At 40.2% G+C, this 20,314-nt stretch overlaps 1 protein-coding gene across 2 annotated transcripts in view; it reads left to right on the forward strand.

The window, feature by feature from the left end:
* The first annotated feature begins 988 nt into the window (after positions 1–988).
* Positions 989–20,314, forward strand: part of WIF1 (WNT inhibitory factor 1) — a 69,244-nt gene continuing 49,918 nt past the window's right edge. For both annotated transcript variants that reach the window (XM_037514052.1, XM_037514053.2), the window contains exons 1-2: positions 989–1,501; positions 1,973–2,112. In XM_037514052.1, the coding sequence (XP_037369949.1) occupies positions 1,354–1,501; positions 1,973–2,112 (288 nt within the window). In that variant the 5' untranslated portion in view covers positions 989–1,353. The remainder of the gene's footprint in view (positions 1,502–1,972; positions 2,113–20,314) is intronic.

Genomic DNA, 20,314 nt, shown 5'->3' on the forward strand with positions numbered 1-20,314 from the left:
GTCCACTATTCTACAAAGGACTCACTGAAGCGCCACGCCCAGCCGCAGGCCCTTGATCCTTGAGGCCTTTGTCGCAGCATCTGGGTGCTAAAGAATAAAGAGAAGTAAACAACCCTTTTCTGAGTCTGGAATCTAAGTTTCTTAAAAAAAAAAAAAAACACACACACACACACACACACACACAACAACAAAACAAAAACCTCTTGCTTCCGTTTTCTTCGCTCATCCAAGGGATTAAGCAGAAGGCACGTTAAATGCCCTCTGCGGATCGGGCGGGTGCGCGAGGCTGTAGCCCACTGACAGCCAACTGCGCTCCCCTAGCCAAGGCCACAGCCCAGATTCCAAGCGCCAGGGAGCTCAGCACCGGCGCTCACCGCCACATACATTTCTTGAAACACCAATACAAAGATTTTTACACTTTGGGGAGCCCTACCCAGGGTATCAAGGGATTCCTATCATCCAAAACCAGAGATGTCTCCCAGGCTCTGTAGGATTAGCAGAGAGACGGGCCTCCCAACTGGTAAAACACCCTGTGCGGTGCCTGACAAGTGCAGGATGAAAGCCCAGCGCCCCAAGCGCCTGCCATGCGGGCACCACTGGACAGTTGCAATCAGGTTTTAAATTGATGGGTGTGCACGAAGATCGGAGAAGGTAGGATTAGGGGCGCGAGGAATGGTAGCGGCAGATGACGAGAAAGGGAGTGGTAAGTGCCTTAGTTTAGCGTAGCGCACACGTGAGTACCCTCCTGGCTCTCCTTTGCGCTCAGTGAAAACTTGCCGCGTCAGTTCACTCCTTTACCCTCCACCCATGCCTAACTAGCTGAAGGCAGACCAGTGACATGCCAGGGGTCCTTGGGACCGTAGTTCGCCGCAGCAGCCCCCTCCACGCGCCCGCTTGGCGCGTGCTCGCATCGTGGCGTGAACGCGGCCTCTGGGGGTCCCGCGCGGCCCCGCCCCTGGCGCCCCCCAGTGGTGGCCAGCTGGTCTTCGTCACTCCTCGCTCGCACCTCCCTTACGCCAGCCCTTCCCCGCTTTTCCTCGCGCTATATTTAACCCTCTGACTGTTGGCCTCGCAGCGCATGCTGGCATCTCCAGCTTTGCCAGCCTTGCGTCTCTCCCGTGCCCTCTCCCTCCGGCGCCCCTTTTCTTGCCCAGCTCACGCCTGCCTTCTCCCTACCCTCCTGCTCTGACTCTCTCTGGCTCACTCTTGTACCCGAGCCGCGAGGCTGCCCGCCCAGACGTCCAAGCCAGAACAGCTCCAAAGGAGAGAGCGGAGAGCCGCCTGCCTGCACGTTGGGTAGGTGCGTCTGGAGTTGCAACGGCGAGCATCCCCCGCGAGGAGGTCCCGAGCGGCATGGCCCGAAGAAGCTCCTTCCCTGGCGCTGCGCTCGCGCTCTGGAGCATCCTCCAAAGCATGCTGGTGCTGCGCGCCGAGGTCGGGCAGCCGCGGGAGGAGAGCATGTACCTGTGGATCGATGCTCACCAGGCGAGAGTGCTCATAGGTAAGTCTCCCGCGCCCAGCACCTTGTCCTGCCTGCGTCTCCACTGTCTCCAGTGCTTCTGCTAAGGGAGGATGGATCGTTCAGTGTATTTTTAAAACTTAATATTCAAGGAAGATTGAATTATCTATTTTTTCATCTGAAAGCATATAACTCAGGAAAGGAAAGCTGAGCTAGTGTTCTGATCATGTGGTTGCTAGTTTCTACAAGCCTACGTTTTAGGTGGACCCAGCGTTTGTATGTTTGTATGCATTAGTTAACTCCATGTGCGCTCCTTTTCCCTGAAAACGTGTGTCTATTGGCATCATTGTTACTGAATAGAGAGGAAAATTAATCCCAGCAGCATTGTCTGTACCAAGGCAGGTGCTTTGTGAACAGCAGTGACATTATTTCTTTGGTGTTCTTTTTGCATGCAACTTCGGGCTTGAGTTCTTTTAAGTTCACCTAGTTTGATAGTTTTATTTTTTTAACCAGGATTTGAAGAAGACATCCTGATTGTTTCAGAGGGGAAAATGGCCCCCTTCACACATGATTTCAGGAAAGCACAACAGAGAATGCCAGCCATTCCTGTCAATATCCATTCTATGAATTTTACCTGGCAAGCTGCAGGGCAGGTAAGTTCTGATAACCAGAAAGGTTGAAGAACATTAACCCCTCAATATTTCCACTCCCTGATGACAGGTAGAGTGTGGCAGGTAGCTGTATAGTGTGTAGCTGGTACATGTTACAGTTTTAATTGTAATTTCTCATCTGATCTCTAAAGCAAATAAATAATTAACCCCCGTTTATTTAAAGTTGTCCTGTGAATTAAAGACTCCCAAAAGAAAAGGGGAAGCAATAAGCCTAACCTCACTATAATGATAATAGTGTCTTCAGGCTGCTGGAAATGTAAAGATTCCAAATGCCAACATCCTTTCTTTTTTGATCATTGACATTAATCATTAATATAATTTTTAAAACACTTAATATTATATACTAATCATTCGTGACATTTTACAACACATTTTAAAGTCTGTAAGTATTGACATTTTGCACTTGAAAAAATTGGTATGTTGACTGTTTTCACTGTATTGATGTGAATATCATATTTCTGGTAGAGTTTGTAGACTCAAAGAATGTCATGTAAGAATGTCTGTAAAATATTGCAGGGTATTGATTTTTTTTGGTTACCATCTTAAATACTGTCATAGGAAAAAGAAAGCTGCAGTATATTTTTATGGAGAAGCATTCCTTTTTCTTCCTAGCACATTAGCATCTTTCATATATTGACTTTTTATATAGTTTTGTTATTACATAGATGATCTCTAATTTTGGAAAGAAAGGGAGAATAACAGGTTATGTGAGTTTAATATCTTTTGTGTAATTGGTGGATTTGTTCTAAAGGACAAATGGTAAGTAATAAATTCTCTTGCTTATTAGTTGGTAAAATGTATCTACTAGGAAAATCATTGTAATTATAATTGAAATCACATTTCAGGTCTTTTTTTATTCTAAGATGCCTTAAATGTCTATTTCCATGAAGAATGTGATCCAGAAACACTTTATAAAAAGTAACTACTTTGAACTGAGAAACCACTTTGGTTCTTTCTAATTACCTGTTATAGTAGGGACATGACCATTTTAGATGTCTTTTTTCCCTCAGGTCTTTTTGTTCTCTCTTTTTTCTAAAATAGAACAAATCTAAGCCTTGCAGCATTTCCATTGTCATAAAAAGTAGTTATTTTGGATCTACTAAAGTTCATAATAGGAAGGTCATCCATGCTAATAACCCCCCCCCCTTTGCAGATAAGTTCACTCTCACTAGAGGCTCCTATTACTCAATAAGGAGATTATTCCCCTTTCTCTCCAATTCCCTCTCCAAAGATATATAACGGACAATTAATTTTGAAATATTGTGAAGTCAGTAATAAATCAACTGTGTTTGACCACTTGTAAGATGTGACCAATCTTAATGTTGTGTTTTTAAAACTACATATACTTTTATGGACTTTTAAGAACCATTAGAAGATATTTTGACTTGCACTCCTAGTGAATAGGTTTGGTAACTATAGAAGCAGAACATGCTGATTGTTTGCATCTTTTTATTTATCCTATTAATTTATTATTTATCTTCATTTCTCATATAAACTCATGAGTTTGTGTTCTGATGAGTAACATTTGAAGCAAAGCCTTTTTCTTAAAGATTTATTTATTTTTCTATAAGAATTGGGGTACAGGCCAGAGATGCGGGGAGTGAAAGGATTCATCCAATAGAGTGGGGAACAGAACAGGCAGATGGACCAAAGTACACTGCTGAGGGGAGCAACGGGCGAGACAGGAGAGGTGTGTCCGGCCATGTGGGCTTCTTCCTGACTGGCCGGGAATCGAACTCGTGCCACAGAAGCTGCGGATTGCTTCATAGGTTGCGTCTTCACCCCTGCGCCACTAGGGAGGCCCAAGGCTTTAATTCCATCTTATCTCCCCTGTTAACTTTATAGTCTAGCGCATGTTCACAAACATTGGCATATGGTTGAGTACGAAATGAACTGACCTATGAAACAATCTCTGGGTTTTTCTGGTAGGAAATTAGAAGAGATGGTGCAACTGACATGGAGATGAAGTTTCTAGAATCTCCTGTTAGGTGTCAGCTGACCATGTAGATTGTCTCATTATGCAGGACAATGTTAGCACCTCAGTTATCTCACTTTCTAATTCTGCTCTGCTCTTGAAGTTTACCACAGGTAACCATGTGAAATCCGGTGTCTGTTTTTCTTGGGAGGGAGGGTAGCCAGAAGGGGATGGGTGGAATCCATACAATGCCAAACAGCAAAATGTTTTAAAATAGCATTTAAATTTGGTTAATGTTACTCAATAAAGTCATGTGATTCCAGCACCATAATTTTTTAAATGCATGGAAATTTTGAAGATGGGAAAAATAATTACTTCAGTACTAATTAAGTATTTTGAAAGGCATATATGGCTAAAGCCAAGCCACATCAAAACATCTACATGGAAAATGAAAAGTTCATTCCATTATCTAGTTATTTCATCCAAACATATCAAACATTTAGGGATTGCAACACAAGCAAAACACAGCTGATAAATGAAATTTTAAGCAATATTTACGTGTTTTTGCAACATATAGAGAAAGTTAAAAAAACATTAAGATTGGAGACCTAGTAGGGCTAGTAGGTGTTAACTACTTCCAAAGTATTATTAATCCAGTAGCCCAAGGTGTTCTTGGGGCCATTTAGAACATTTCATGTTCTACTTTGAACATATGCAAATAAAAACGTCAGTAAGACTCATTTCCTCACATCAAGTTGGTCAAAAAAAAAATGTTCTTTTTAAGTTTTAGTATGTGAAGAAATGGGCATCCTCATGGGTGCCTCTGCCCAGTTATCCTCTTTACGAACAATTTGACTCTGATGGCAAAAGATTCAATATAGACCCTCTGACTGGGAAATTTCAGTTCCAGAGATTCATCCCAAGATAATAATCATGGATATGCTACTTATAAAAGTAAAATTTAAAAAATGGTAGGTCCAGCAGTAGTTGGAGGAGAATACAATGAAACATTTATAAGAATATTCCAGACATCCTTTTGATATCAGAAATTAAGTCAGTAGTCCTTAGCAGTATATTCTGTTTGATTCCATTCCAAACTATGTGAGTAGAAGTAGGAGAAAAGTCTAATTCTTTAAAGTGTAACATTAGTTTCACCTGCATATGTTACACTTTGTTTTTTTCCACAATGAATATGTATTGATTTGTAATTTTAAAAATATTTTACAGTAAGTATATTTTCATGGCTGATTATAACTATGGAACCCAAAGAATTCTCTAATGCTTATCTGATTCTTACTATCTTCTTTTGAGATCTCGCACAATCTACTTTAGAAGGCTTCCCTTCCAGAAGTCAGATTAGCTGAACTGTCTTTCACTGAAATCCCCATTTTCCATGGGAAACCCTGTGTCTACTTTATCTCCCATTTAAAATATTTCTTTTCTAACATGTCCTTCTTAAGGCTTTTGGATGAGAGAAGAATTTCTGCTAAAGAGGTTTAGTTAGGTTTTAATGATTTTTTGTAATTAAGGAAAAATACCCTATTATTATATATAACTTCTTAACTGTTGATATTTTTCAATGTGGCATTCCTTATACTAATTTTTCCCTAAATTTGAGACAGGTAGGGGCCATGAGCTACCATTTTTGTTTCTTAAACTAAACACTAATTAAACATTTTATTTGGAAAATAACCTTTTCTAAACCTAATGGCTTTCAAATAAAACTTTAATGAGGAATTTTGTTAGACAAATCTAATATGACACCACTGTTGACTTCTGTGTGAACCAGTTTGGTGAAAGCTTGAACATTTTTATTTATACAGATCTCATAAATAGATCTTTATAAAGATCTTAGTAAACTACCTGATCTTAGTAACCATAATATATTGTATCACCTGCCATGAGATGCTGCAGTACTATGGATCTAGTGCTTAGTTAACAGGGCATCTCTTTTTATATTGACATTTTATTGACTTTTTTTTTAAAGCAGTGGTTATGGATTTATGCAGCCACGTGTACTACTTTCCCAACCTGCTTGTGACCAAATGCCAAGATTTCAGGAATGATTGGCAAGGCTTAGGGTGAAACTGTTGTGTATGGAATAGAAATTCTCTGAGTAAAGATAACCAGCCAATATCAACTTCAAATCCAGCACCTGGATTACTAAACAAGCTCTATCCATCCTTACTAACAGGTCCAGATGTTAGGAGCAAGCTCTTTGTCATACATAATGGTCACAGTTCCTTTAACCACTAGAAGTCAAGGGAATCACTTTATTTTTCTGAGTTCCAAGTTTGAAAACAAAGCCTAGAAGTGTTATTCTGGATATGGGAAATGAAGAGGAGAATTTTGTCTGCTGTTTGGGGATGTGGGTGGTAATTTTGAAAAAAGTGATGTTATTGGTATTTGGTTAAGCTGCGCACATGCGCTTCCTTGTTTTTTGTGTGACCATCCAGAGTAGTGCATATAGATATATAGGTAATACAGTGCAGCAAGTGAAATATTTTCCAATGTGTAAGGTTAATGATAAAGGAGTTCATACCCTTACCTGTTCCGTATCAATTTTAAAAAGCTCCAATTATTGAAAACTGCCAGAAAAGGCAATAATAACACAAAATCAAGTTCAAGGAAAGCTTTGGAATTTTGTCTGCATAGTGACCTTTGTGGATGGGTCTAGTTAGTAGCACCCAAATTCAGTTTTAAAGTAAGAAAAGCACCTACTAGGGGAAAAAAGAGAAACCAGAAAGAAGGCATTTCTCTGATTCAGATTTGTCCAAATTACTAAAAAAACAACAGAATCACTCCACTGACAGAATCACTCCACTGTTTCTGTAATATCATGTGAATGAATACATTTCTGTCATTGAAGTGACACTAAAGCTCTAATTAGCTCCTGTTTTATTGTAGTATTTAACTAGTCCCCTTACACTGGCTACAGTTTTCAGTCTCAAATTTCCCATTGAAATGACGGAGTTAAGCATTTGAACGCTATTCAAATGCTTTTTTCTTACTTTGGTCCCTTGACAAAAATCAAATAATAACAATAGAGAGTGGATTTTAATTTATGTACTTCCTCTCCCTTTTCAAAGGAACACCCAATACCCTTAAACACCTCCTTCCAATTTTGAAGTTATGGTAACACATTCTTATTATTTAAATTCCTTAATGTGAACTGTCCACATTTTTTCCTAATGGAGTTATGATTGTGTCTGTAGTTACAACTCAAGTGGTCACATACCTTCGAACTCCAGGGGTTTGCTGCCATACCTTTGCGGTGGTTATATGTCACCAAATGAAGGAAATGCCTCCTTTTCTGACCCCTGTTCCATGGTTTCAAAGTGGGAATGTGAGTATGTTTACATACTATGGCCATGATTTTTAAAAGAAGGTACTCATATCAAAAGCATGGCTTTAAACCTTTAATGTTTAGATTCTGCTATGCTGTGGTATTTTGCATTGTGGTGTTGTGGACATGCCACTAGGGATCAAAGAGTAATTCTACAGAGAGCCCATTTCATTTAGCAAAGCAGGCATGTGCCAGCCATCTGTTGTATCTGCTGATAGAAAACAGCAGTTAAGTTTCTCAAACTTTTGCCAGGAAAAAAGGCTTTATTGCTTAGAGGAGATGAGTTACAAGGTACCTTGTAACATCTGGTTCTATAGCCATGTACATGGCACCAATGTAAACTCCACTATGTCTTCCTTACACGGTGGTGTAAAGGCTTGTAAACAAATCCTCACCGCTGGCCTATCCTCTGTGTTTTTTCCTGACTTTAAATTACTTGGACAAATAAAAATCATTTAAATTGTTGTGGTGAAGTAGAAAGGAATGATATTCAATAAAGCATTTTGTTTTGGATTAAACTCATTTAATTTAAAATGTCCCTGATGAATAGCATGGGTGTTGTGAGGGGGAAACTTTGGGGATTAAGAGTTTGGTGAAAATGTCCTTCATCCCGTAGCTGATTCTGCAGGGGCCACTGTCAGAAGGAAGGCTGCTTTTGCTGCAGTGAATTAGCCAATTTGCCCTATTTGCCTAGTGGGGAGAAACTTGTCCATTCCCCTTAATCCTTAGTGAATGTGGAGTTGTTCTCTCCCACTTAATAGCCTTTTGCTCTGTGTCAAGTACTGTCAATCAACAAACACAGACACTGAGTTAGTCACAGAGCATCCAAAGAGGAATAAACACAGTCCCTGACCTTAGGGAGCTCATAGTTTAGCAAACATACATGCAGGGCTTCCCTGGTGGCACGGGGGGTTAAGACGCAGCACTATGAACCTATCCACAGTCACTGCATCATGAGTTTGATCCCTGGCCAGGGAGGTGACCCACATGGTGCAGCAGACCTCTCCTCTCTTGCCTGCTGCTCCCCTCAGCAGTGGATTTCAGTATATCTGCCTGTCCTGCTCCTCACTCTGTCTGGTGAATCCTCTCACCCCCATACCTCTGGCCGGTACCCCAGTTCTTGTATGCATAAATAAATAAATCTTAAAAAAAAAGAAAACATATTCATCGCATTCATCCAAATGAAGCAGGAGGTACACGATTGCCTGAGGCACAAAGAAGACAACTTTTCCCCTGCCTGGAGGAGGAAGGTAGCCAAGAGCACTTCACAGAGCTCACTGAGCAGGTCATGTCTGAATTAATTGCTGAAAGATGAGTGCTCATCAGACCAGCAAGAGGAAAATGCCTCCATGTGGGGAGCTCAGGACTTACATGCATGGAGGTCTTAAAGGGGTCGACAGCTTCTGGGAGATTGTGAGGGGCCTATATCTCATCTGCGAGGTAATGCATGTCCAGTAAAAGGAATGTCAATTTCAATAATGGAGAAAGCTTCTGGAGAAGGAAAAGAAGTTAGGAATAATTCACAATGGTTTCTTTTTTCTCTGCTGTGAAGAAAATGGGCTCAATATTTTGTAGGTTTGTCCCAGGGACGTATTAAGTAAATCCTCGGTTTGTGTGTTGGGTAGGCAGTGGTTTTTCCACAGCTATGACTTTTCTCTTCTTATTAAACTTTCGGGGGAATCTGTAATGATTTGTCCTCAGGTTATTTTTGGGGGGTGAATAGGGCATTGCACCATGAAAAAAATCTTTGTGAATGTATAGGATTAAAAAATTCATATAAACTTCTAGTGTAATCTAGAACTTTGAACTCAATGTAAAAGGAAGTTTAATAAAACATAATGTATTTTGAAAAATAATTATCACCAGTCTCAATTACCATACTTTTTAAAAAAAAATATTTATTTATTTATGCATATAAGAACTAGGGTTTAGGCCAGGGTGAGAGGATTCACCAGAGACAGAGTGGGGAGCAGAACAGGCAGATTTACTGAAATCCACTGCTGAGGGGAACAGCAGCTGAGACAGGAGAGGTCTGCTGCGCCATGTGTGTCACCTCCCTGGCCAGGTATCGAACTCGTGCTATAGTAGCTGTAGATTGCTTCATAGTGCTGATGCTTAACTGTTTGCACCACCAGGGAGGCCCCATACTTTTTTTTAAGCATCAAGAAAAGGACACTAAAGGTATAGAAATTACACTTGACAGGTGATCCTTCAGTTTAAATAATAGATGGATGAATGCAGGAGGTAGATTTATTTAAAGTAAATCTGCTTCTTTAAATTTAATTTCCTTTTAAAACTTATTATTAGTTAAAATTAAAGTCATCTGACAATTTCTGTTCTTCCCATTTTTTCCTCCAACATATGGATGTCGCCCCTGAGTTGTTCATTTTGTCTTCTTTTTGAGTTTAATGAACGAATGTGATTAAAGAATCTAGATAATTGTCAGGTGTCTGTTGAAACTCATTCACTTGAACAAAACCTCACAGGTGTAAGTCCTGGGCCTGTGACAGGACAGATTAGGGAGGGAGTTCTTAGCTGGCTACAGACAGAAGATAAGTACATCCTTGCTTAGCTGCTCTTAGAGAGAACTCAGATGATGCCCTGGGGGTAACATATGATTAAAAACTAATTCCCTGCCTTTGAGAAAATTGGTGGCTAACTGGAGAAGCAGAGATGTACAAACAGATCGTCCTAATAATTCTTGGTAAGTTGTATTGTACTACGATATTCCTAGGTTATAATGAGAACACAGAGGAGAAGTAACTACAGAGCTGAGTCTGATTATCGAACTAGCCAAACAAAAATGTGGAAAGAGAGAATGGTCTTTAGAGAAAGGAAATAGCTTGAGACAATACATAGAGATTGGAAATACATTATCTGGGGAATTAGTATTTTGAAGTGGCCGGAATGTATGCGCAAGGTAAATAGTAGAGAGGTAGGCAGGGCTAGGTCCTAAGGGGTTTTGTCTACTATGCTGAGGCATCTGGGACTTACTCTATAGACAATGTCAAGTCAATGAAAAACTGTAAAGAAAAAAATAGTAGGGTCAGTTTACATATTTAGATCATCCTGTTAGCACTATGGAGAATAGTGTTGAAGGGAGTTTGACTACAATCAGGGGCAGAAATCGGGTAATGAGAGAGCTCACAGATGAAAAGGAGGAAGAAATGGATTGGGGAAATAGTGCAAACATCTGAATGCCTTGGTGCTAGGAATGAGGGGTGCTTCATTTCTTTCACTCTCTGCTTCACTAACTTGACAGTAGCTAAGTAGTTAGCCTTCCTGTCCCCTACTCCCAAGCTCATCCTTCCTGCTTCAGGGCCTTTGCACATGAAGTTTCCTTTTCCTGTAATGTACTCTTGCCCAATTTTGCTCTCTGCTTCCCCTTTGTCTCTGATAAAATGCCACTTCCCCTAAGAAACTTTCTCTGACTCCTCTTTCTGAAACATTTTTCCCTTAATCACCGAGTAGCCTTCTCTGATACATATTTTTCATAACATTTAGAATAATGATTAATACTTGATAATTTTTAATTTTGACTGTTTGACTCTCCTATTGAATGTGAGCTAATGAGAGCAGGACTTTGTCCTGATCACCATATCATATAACTCCAGATACTGGAACAGCTTCTAAAATATAGTGAGCAATGATAACTACTTGTGGAATGAATGAATGTATAAGATAAATCTCTTTATTATTCCCATTTCATAGAAAAAGCAACTAAAGTGAATAAAGGAAACACAGGCAATAAGTGAAAGAATGGGATCAAATTTAGGCAGTTAAGATTGATCAGAATCCTTGCTTGGATAAGTGGTCTGTAGAATACAGTGAGCGCTGGGAACATGGAGGAAGCTTCTAATTTTGGTTAAAGGAGTAGGGGAAGGCTTCACAAGGCAATCAAACTGGGACTTGAAAGACATGCATGAAGCTGTTTTACCAGCTCAGATGGGAGCAAGGCACAGGAAGAAGAGCTGTCCCAGGCAGAGGCAAAGGAGTTGCATTAGCACATTCTGTGAAAGGTTAATGGTACCTAAGTCTAAGACTTGATGCATGGAATAGAGACTATTGAGGACCAAGGAAGGGGGAAGATCAGAGACGAGGTTGGACATTTGGTAAATGCCAGTTGGAGAATTACTAGAATGCATTGAATGTGCACTTAACCCAATTCTCATATATATGTAATATATATATATTATATATATATGAAATTTGGATTATCTCTAAATTTCTTCTAAATTCTAGAGTTGAATGATTCTGTTAAGTAACTCCTCTTCAATCATTTAACATTAGTGGTAATATTTTTATGCTAATTCACCATCTATTTTTTTAAATTAAAGCATAAGGATTGTGCCTGCAAAATTTTTTTAATTGTCACATTTCAAAAAGAGTCATCTTAGAATACTCCTTAAGCCTATGTTAACAATAACATTTAGTATTTACATAATACATACTCTGGGCTGAGCACTCTTCTAAGAACTTTACAGATATTATCTGATCACATCCTTTAGCAACCTTAAGGTAAGCAGTATTACTAGCCACAATTTATAAACTAGGGCATGAGGAAGTCAAGTTACTTGTCCAAGATTGCACAGCTGAAAACACTTATACACACATTTATATATCATAGGTCTTCCTCTAATAATTTCTGGAACATCACCTTGTTTCAAAAAAAAATCTTTCAAAGAATAATTATTGATGCCTACTAGGTTCTGAGAAGACAAATTTTAATTGATCTGCATTTTAGGAATTCACTTGCTGCAAAAGAAGACTGTGACATTAATAAGTCATAATAGTGGTGATAAGTTGGTGGGGCCAACACATACAGTTGATCAGGGATTTTCATAGCGTAAGGGAACATGATCAAAGTATCCGGTGGAGCTGCTTTCCAGCTCACATATCATGTGTCCTATTGTATAGCCTGACACAGAGTTGCATCTGCCCAGAAGGGACACATCTTCCTAATTTGTATAGAGACTTGATATGAACTAGCTGCAGACCACATTAAATGCCCTAGAAATGTGCTATGAGAAGGTAAAGTCAGCATATTTTGCCATTGACAGGGTATATTTTCAACCACTTATGTGCTGGAAAGGATGTCACAGGGGAGGTAACATCTAAATCAGGTCATACAAGATGTTCAGTAGGCAGAGCTTTGCTAAGGCAGGTGGGTGGGATGGACGTTGTAAGTGCACTGAATGACTCATAGGGAGGTACATAGGATTAAGGACTAAGAACCAATTAGGAAGATATTTAAGACACCACAAGAGATGACAAGGGCCTGAACTGAGGCAAGCAGTGGTGAGAAAGAGAGAGGGAGGAGCAGACTCCAGAACTCTCAGTGTAATTGGCGGGACCTATTAAATGTGGGTGTTAAGGAAGACAAGGGAATAGAGGATGATTCCGAAATGGCTGGCAGGTTAGTTATGTCTTAAGTGAGAATTTAGAGGAGCAAGAGCATAACAGTTTGGGGTGCAAAGACAGTTGAGTCCATTTGGAAATAATAGTGAGGGGAGCATTCATTCTGTTGGGAGAGGAATCAGTTATCAGCATAGGGTTCCTGTATTCTTCAGGGTGTGGGTGGAGATCTGTAAACGTGATATGTGCACATTTAGAACAACTTTTCTTTGCTTAATTTCATGGCTTTTGTGTACTTGAGATAATGTGGCCTAATGTATCTGTTTTTGACATAATTTTTTTTTGGATATTAATTTTTCATGACTGATGTCACTCTGATACTAGATGAGCCAATCAGTTTTCTCAAATGAAATATCTAGAACTATGTTTAGGAAACAGGTTTTGGGAACTGAACAGGGGTTGAAAAGGTTACGTCTGAAAAGTTGTTGTTATTTCCTTATTATTTCCAAGGACTATTTTAGTATTAGTCATGGATGTACCACTGGGAGGATTCCCATCAAAGTCAAGTCCAAATAAAACATTTCCTACGTAAGGCACTAACCAGATGGATCCCCAGCAGATTTGTAGAATTACTCTGGTATTTGGCTTTTGAATACTTAGAAATTTGATTCTTATAATTTGTATGTTCAATCAGTATTCCTATTTCCAATTGGAACTTAATTAGGATTTGCTATATTTATATTGCAGTCACTTATAGCAGTAGCCAGCAGATGGCAATGTAAAAGTTACTTCTTTGTGGAATTTTCCACATCAACATTTTGTAAGCCTGCGGGGGTGCTCTCTGTCTAACAAAGTCCCATTTGTGGGGCCTGTGATCCTTTCAGTAACTCATTTCAATAGACCATTAATATATCCAGCAAGTAAGAAAATAACTTACTTAAATTCAAAGCCACTGAAAACATTAGTTTATTATATGTTTGAGAATTCATCCTAAATAGCTAGATGTGTGAGTGGTTTTATTACACACCAATTGCGTATTTCTTCCTTTTAAACAGTTGCTTGATTTCAGGCAGGAGTTTAGCTTTGTATTATTTCTCCATGTTCATCCAATTTGTCTTTGCCCTCTCTGGCTGTATTTTTAGAAGTCACAGAATAGCAGAATTGGAAGAGCTCCCATGTGCATCTACCTCAAGCCCAACCTTTCTCTGAAAAATACATGAATTGTGGTCCCTTAGACTCTAGTTGAACACTTTCTGTGGCAGGGAATATATTAAGGCAGGTTTTATTTAGTATTTTTGACTGTTAATCATAGAGCGTTGTTCTTCATAATGGACTAAACTCTGCCTTCTTGGTGTGACTTAAGTATTACAAGGCTCTGTTTGTTCATGGGTTCACCATTTGGGCAGTCCTGCCTTGCATTTATACACTAAAATTTGATGACTTGTCTCCTCTGTTGTAATGTGGGCTCTCTGGTTAATGTAGCCCCATTTCTTCCCTAGCAATGCCCAGCTATTTCTCTGAGTTCCTAGAAGGGCACTGTATGCATGATCATGGGGGAGATATCTTGACCTCTGCTGCTACAGTGGGGTCCTGATGAAAAGGCTGCTTTACAAATAGAGGCCCAGCCTCTCCATGCTCCCTAAACTGTAAAGACTCGGGAGCCAAGCAAGGCAATTCCTCACCGGTATAGTTTTAGAGCAGCTTAGTATTCCTACAGAAACGGGGAGAGTATCCTTTTCCTCAGTCTGATTTTGAAATTTGCCACTTGGTATCCAGAGCAGCGTAGTTTAATTCTCTGACCCGAAGACACATGGGTGAAGCCCATGTCCCTATAGAAACCAGGCCTGAGAGCCATGACTTAGAAATTTTTGGTACAAATGTTCAGCCCCTTGACTTCCCAGGCCACTACACAAACAGATTCCCTCTTAGCAGATTCCCCTCCAGGCCAAGGGTTGCCACAGACCACCAAAGACACAGAAGAAACCCAAATCCTCTTTAAGGCTCTTGTGGAATACTTGGTCGTATCTATAATACTTGGCCTTCGACCTACCTCTCCCTGACCTTTGGAACCAGAGGGAATATGTTTTACTCTCCTTCTGATTGGCAGCCTCCCTCAGGCATTTGAGGACAGGTCACATCCCCTTCAAATTGTCTTTTCTCTATACCAAACACCCCAACCTCTTCAGCCATTTCATTTTAAAAAAAGATTTATTTACTTATATATACAAGAACTGGGGTATAGGCCAGAGGTGTGGGGGGTGAGAGGATTCACCAGAGACAGAATGGGGGACAGAACAGGCAGATTTACTGAAATACACTGCTGAGGGGAGCAGCAGGCGAGACTGGAGAGATCTGCTCCACCATGTGGGTAGTCCCCTGGCTGGCCAGGTATCGAACTCTTGCTGCAGAGGCTGCGGATAGCTTCATAGCACTGTGCTTTACCCCTTGCACCACCAGGGAGGCCATCTTCAGTCATTTCATATAAATTGTCTTGCATTTCTTCAACTTTAACTGCTAAATACTTATCCAAAGTATAATAAGATCACAGATGGAATCACTGGTACTTGACTCTTTTACTTGAGGAGGAAAGAGTTCATTGCTAGACCTGGAGATTAACATTACTTTTTTTTTAAAAAAGATTTATTTATGGGCCTCCCCGGTGGCGCAGCGGTTGAGCGCTGGGTTGCGAGGCTGCCCGCGGCCTCTGCGGCGCCGGTTCGATCCCCGGCTGCTCCCCAGCCACCGGAGGAGGGTCCCACATGGCGCGCAGACCTCTCCTGCCGCCCGCTGCTCCCCTCAGCAGTGTACTTCCGTCCTTCTGCCTGCTCTGCTCCCTGCTCTGGCTCTGGTGAATTCTCTCACCCTCCCGCGTTTCTGACTGTACCCAGTGCATGTATAAACAAAAAACAAACAAACAAATAAATAAATAAAATAAAAACATGCCTCTATTTAAAAAAAAATTATTTATTTATGCATACAAGAACTGGGGTTCAAGCCAGAGGTGTGGGGGATGAGAGGATTCACCAGAGACAGAGAGGGGAACAGAACAGGCGGATTGAGTGAAATGCTCTGCTGAGGGGAGCAATGGGCGGGTTAGGAGAGGTCTGCTGCACCATGTGGGTAGCTCCCTGCCCAGGGATCGAACTCATGCTACAGTGGCTGTCAGTAGCTTCATAGGTTGCAGGAGGCCTGAAGATAACATTATTACTTCTAGAATTGTTAAGTCATATTTTGATCTGTAGTGTGATAAATTAAAGAAGGGAGAGGAGGGAAGGAGATGAAACAGCTGAAGAAGAAAAGGAAAATGGCTAACACTTATTAAGTATATTCTATGTGCCAGCCATGGTGCTAATCATTTTTCATCATTATCTAGTTTAATTCTCACCATAATCCTGTTACATAAGAACTGCTAATATCACTATTTTATAAAATTGGCAATTGGGTCACAAAAAGGTTAGAAAACTTGCCTAACATCACACAACTAGTAGGTCTTGATACTAGGATTTAAATTCAAGTGGTCTGACTCCAGAATCCATGATGAAATTGTAATTTGAACTCTTTGAAATGAAGATTTTCCTGAATCTGCATCTTTATTACTTAGATATTTTCTTGGAGCATGTGTTACATAAGGACCCTGGACAGTAAGTGTTTACACTATTAGAAGAGGTCAATGTTGTATGGCTTTAGTAAATGTTAGGTTGACTCACTGAAATTGTCATTCTTAGTATGGTTGAATGTCATGTGATTTAACCTAGTAATGAAGATGATATTTATTGGACATGTATCAATTCTATGTGCCAGAGATCTTCTAGATAATTTACATGAATTTTCTCATTAATACTTGTGCTACTTCTGTGAGCCAAAGGTACTATTTCTGACTTCATTGAACATATGTGAATACTGAGGGATGGCAAAATTAAGTAACTTGCCCAAGATTACACATGAGTTACCAACAGAGCCTGGGTTTGAACCAGAGCAGTGGGATGCCTCAGTATGTACAACATGTATATATTATTTATGTTTTACAAGGATAGGGCAATCTGTCCATCAGAATCAAATTTTCAAAAAGCAGTTTCATTTGGAGAATCTCACATTATAAGGCAAATATCAAATCATCTAAGTCAACATCTAGTTGGGAAGCTTAATGACACTGAAACAAAATCCACTTGGCTCCAGACTGGCTGAACGTCTTCGGTTCCCAAAGTAATCATTAAACTTATCTGATTTCTTGGATATCTGCAGACTTCTGTTTGTAAAATTATCCTTCCATGCCTCATGTTGTCCAGGGTTTGAGGAAACATATAAACTGAGGGAGGGAGTGTAAATTGTACAGCTTCTTGAAATGAGGTAAGAAGTTACTCTGTCAATCAGCTAATAGCCATGATGCCTTTCTTTATTTCACTTAATAGTTTAAAATGTGTTTTTTTTTTAAGATTTATTTATTTATGCAAACAAGAGCTGGGGTACAGACCAGAGGTGTGGAGGGTGAAAGGATTCATCAGAGACATGGTGGGGAACAGAATAGGCAGACTGACTGAAATATGCTGCTGAGAGGAATAGCGGGTGAGGCAGGAGAGGTCTGCTGTGCCATGTGGGTAGCTCCTGGCCAGGGATGGAACTCATGCTGCAGTGGCTGCAGATAGCTTCATAGGATAGCTTCATGCGTCTTAACCCCTTGCATCCCCCAGGGAGGCCACTAAAGCATGTTTTTATATATACTGTGTTAGGTTCATTTAGTCCTCCCAATAACCATGAAAAATCATGCATTAATGAAATGATAGGTAACTAAATAGGAAGAATAGGTTCTATAATTTTCAGGGTTTGCCTTTAGCTAAAAGTAAAGTAATTCAAACCTGATCTTAATAACCACACTTTTCTGTAACGCACAAAAATTTGATTATTTGTGCTTTTATAGAAATGGGTTTGCTTTTCACTAAAAATAAGAGCCCAGGGCCTCCCTGGTGGCGCAAGGGGTTAAGCACTGCACTATGAAGCAATCCACAGCTCCTACAGTGCAAGTTCAATCCCCGGCCGGCCAGGGAGAAACCCACATGGCAAGGCAGACCTCTCCTGTCTTGCCCGCTGCTCCCCTCAGTGGTGTGTTTCAGTCAGTCTGCCTATTCTGTTCCCCACTGTCTTTGGTGCATCCTCTTACCCACCGCATCTCTGGCCTGTACCCCAGCTCTTGTATACATAAATAAATAAATCTAAAAAAAAATAAGAGCCCACTCAATCAGTACCATTTGAATTATAAGGAAATATTTTCATTGGAAAACATAAGTGGATTTCTATTCCATTGCAAAGTAAGTAATTAGAAGTATATAGAAGTAATTAAAAATACTTATCATATTTTCATACTCAATATTTCAGATTTTTTTTGCCATTAGTTTTTGGAGAAATTCTGCATACCTAAGAGTTTTCTAGAATGGTATTTACATGGCTGTAGAAAATTGTCCTCTTCTTCCCCCATATAAGACACTTCAAGTTGATTTAATCTCCCTTCTTGAGTAGGACATGGGCCACGACTAGCCACTCAGGATGCATGTGTGAACCTAACAGTGAGCATATTTGAAAATTTGCCCCACGGGTGTCTTTTTTACCTCCCCCTGTCCAGGCCCTGAATATACTGGAGAACATAATGTGTGATGGTTCATTGTATGTATCAACTCTACTGGGCTGCAGGGTGCCCAGATATTTGTCAAACATTACTCTGGATGTATCTATGAGGCTGTTGGTTTTTTTTTCATTTTATTTAAATTTTATTTTTTATATTCCCCATACAATTACAACCCCCTTATTTTGACCCCAAGCCCTCCTTTCCCCGCCCCCACCCCCATAGAGTATCTCTGGTTCATAGTTGTTTGTTGATTTTGATTTTTTCTTTCTTATAGTTAATCTTTTTCCTGGTCCCTTATTTAAGTTTTCTAGATTCCTGCTATGAGTGAGACCATCCGGTATTTTTCTTTTTCTTTCTGGCTTTTTTCACTGAGCATGATCCCTTCCAGCTTCATCCATGTTGCTGCAAATTGCATGTGTTTATCTTCTTTGAATGCTGAGTAATATTCCATGGTGTATATGTACCACATCTTCTTGATCCAGTCATCTATTTTTGGGCATTTGGGTTGTTTCCAAAGCTTAGCTATTGTAAATAGTGCTGCTGTAAACATAGGGGTGCAGGTGCTCTTTGGAATTGATGTTTCTGTGTCCTTTGGGTAAATACCTAGGAGTGGAATTGCTGGATCATAAGGAAGCTCTATGTTTAGTAGGTCCAGAAATCTCCACACAGCTCTCCACAGTGGTTGGACCAGTTTGCACTCCCACCAACAGTGCAGGAAAGTTCCTTTTTCTCCACAACCTCGCCAACATTTGTTGTTGCTAGTTTTTTTAATATGTGCCATTCTCACTGGTGTAAGATGGTATCTCATTGTCATTTTGATTTGCATTTCCCTGGTTACAAGTGATGTTAGACATTTTTTAATACGCCTGTTGGCCATTTGCATTTCCTATGAGACTGTTTTTGGATGAGATTAACATTTGAATTTGCAAACTGAGTAAGCAGATTGCCCTCCTCCATGTGGGTGAGCCTCACAAAATCAGTTGAAGGCCTGAACTCAAAGAACTCAAAGGCTGACCCTCCCAGAAGGAATAAATACTTCTCTTCCATTGTCTTAAGCTTTCTGAGTTTCACAGTGAAACTCCTACCTTGAGCTCTCTTCATTCTTAGACATTTGGACCCTGACTGCAACTTCACCATTGGTTCTCCTCAGTCTCTGGTTTGCCAGATCTTGGGAATGGTCAGCCTCCATAATCACACAAACCAATTCCTTATAATAAATTTGTCTATCTATATCCATCCATCCACCCATCCATCCATCCATCCATCCATCCATCCATCCATCCATCCATCCATCTGTCCATCCTATTGGTTCTCTTTCTCCGGGGAACTCTGACTAATATGCCATGTGTTCTAGCTTAGCTGCCTAACCGTAGGAGAAGTTACTACCAAAAAGCAGCAAAAGACAGCACAGGTCAAATCATGATCAACTTAAACTCTTGAGACCTCAGTTTCTTTAAATGCTTAAAGGAAATAATTAATTTACTTTTCACAATAGCAGCAAAATGCAGTTGCATAATGTGTACTAAGTACTTGACACATAATAGACACTGAAAAAGTAGAGTCTTTTCTTCCCTTTGTATTAATGAGCTGTTAGTGCTAAGTGGGAGTCATGAGGCCAGAGGAAGGTAGTTGCCAGATCCCAGGCTGGGGAGCATGTTGGCAGAATGCCCAAATTCCACTCAAAGTGATGGTGTCCCCTTCTCCCAATGTCACACTGCGCCGGCCTCAGGAGACCTGGCTTCCGGCCTGGCTCCCACACCATCTATCTGGGATCTCTGACAAGTATTTCATTTTCTTTCTCATCTGTAAAATAAGGGGGTTCCTTTTACTTCTAAAAAGTCTGATTTATTATTGGTCATTATCATTTCCACATTGTTTTTTGTTTTGTGTTTGAATTCAAATCATAGAAAAACAGCATGGATGATACAGTTTATTGTATAAAACTCAATCA

This window comes from Talpa occidentalis, unplaced genomic scaffold (assembly GCF_014898055.3).
Source record: "Talpa occidentalis isolate TD23 unplaced genomic scaffold, MPIMG_talOcc4v2.1 talOcc4.16, whole genome shotgun sequence".
Classification (NCBI taxonomy): Eukaryota; Metazoa; Chordata; class Mammalia; order Eulipotyphla; family Talpidae; genus Talpa; species Talpa occidentalis.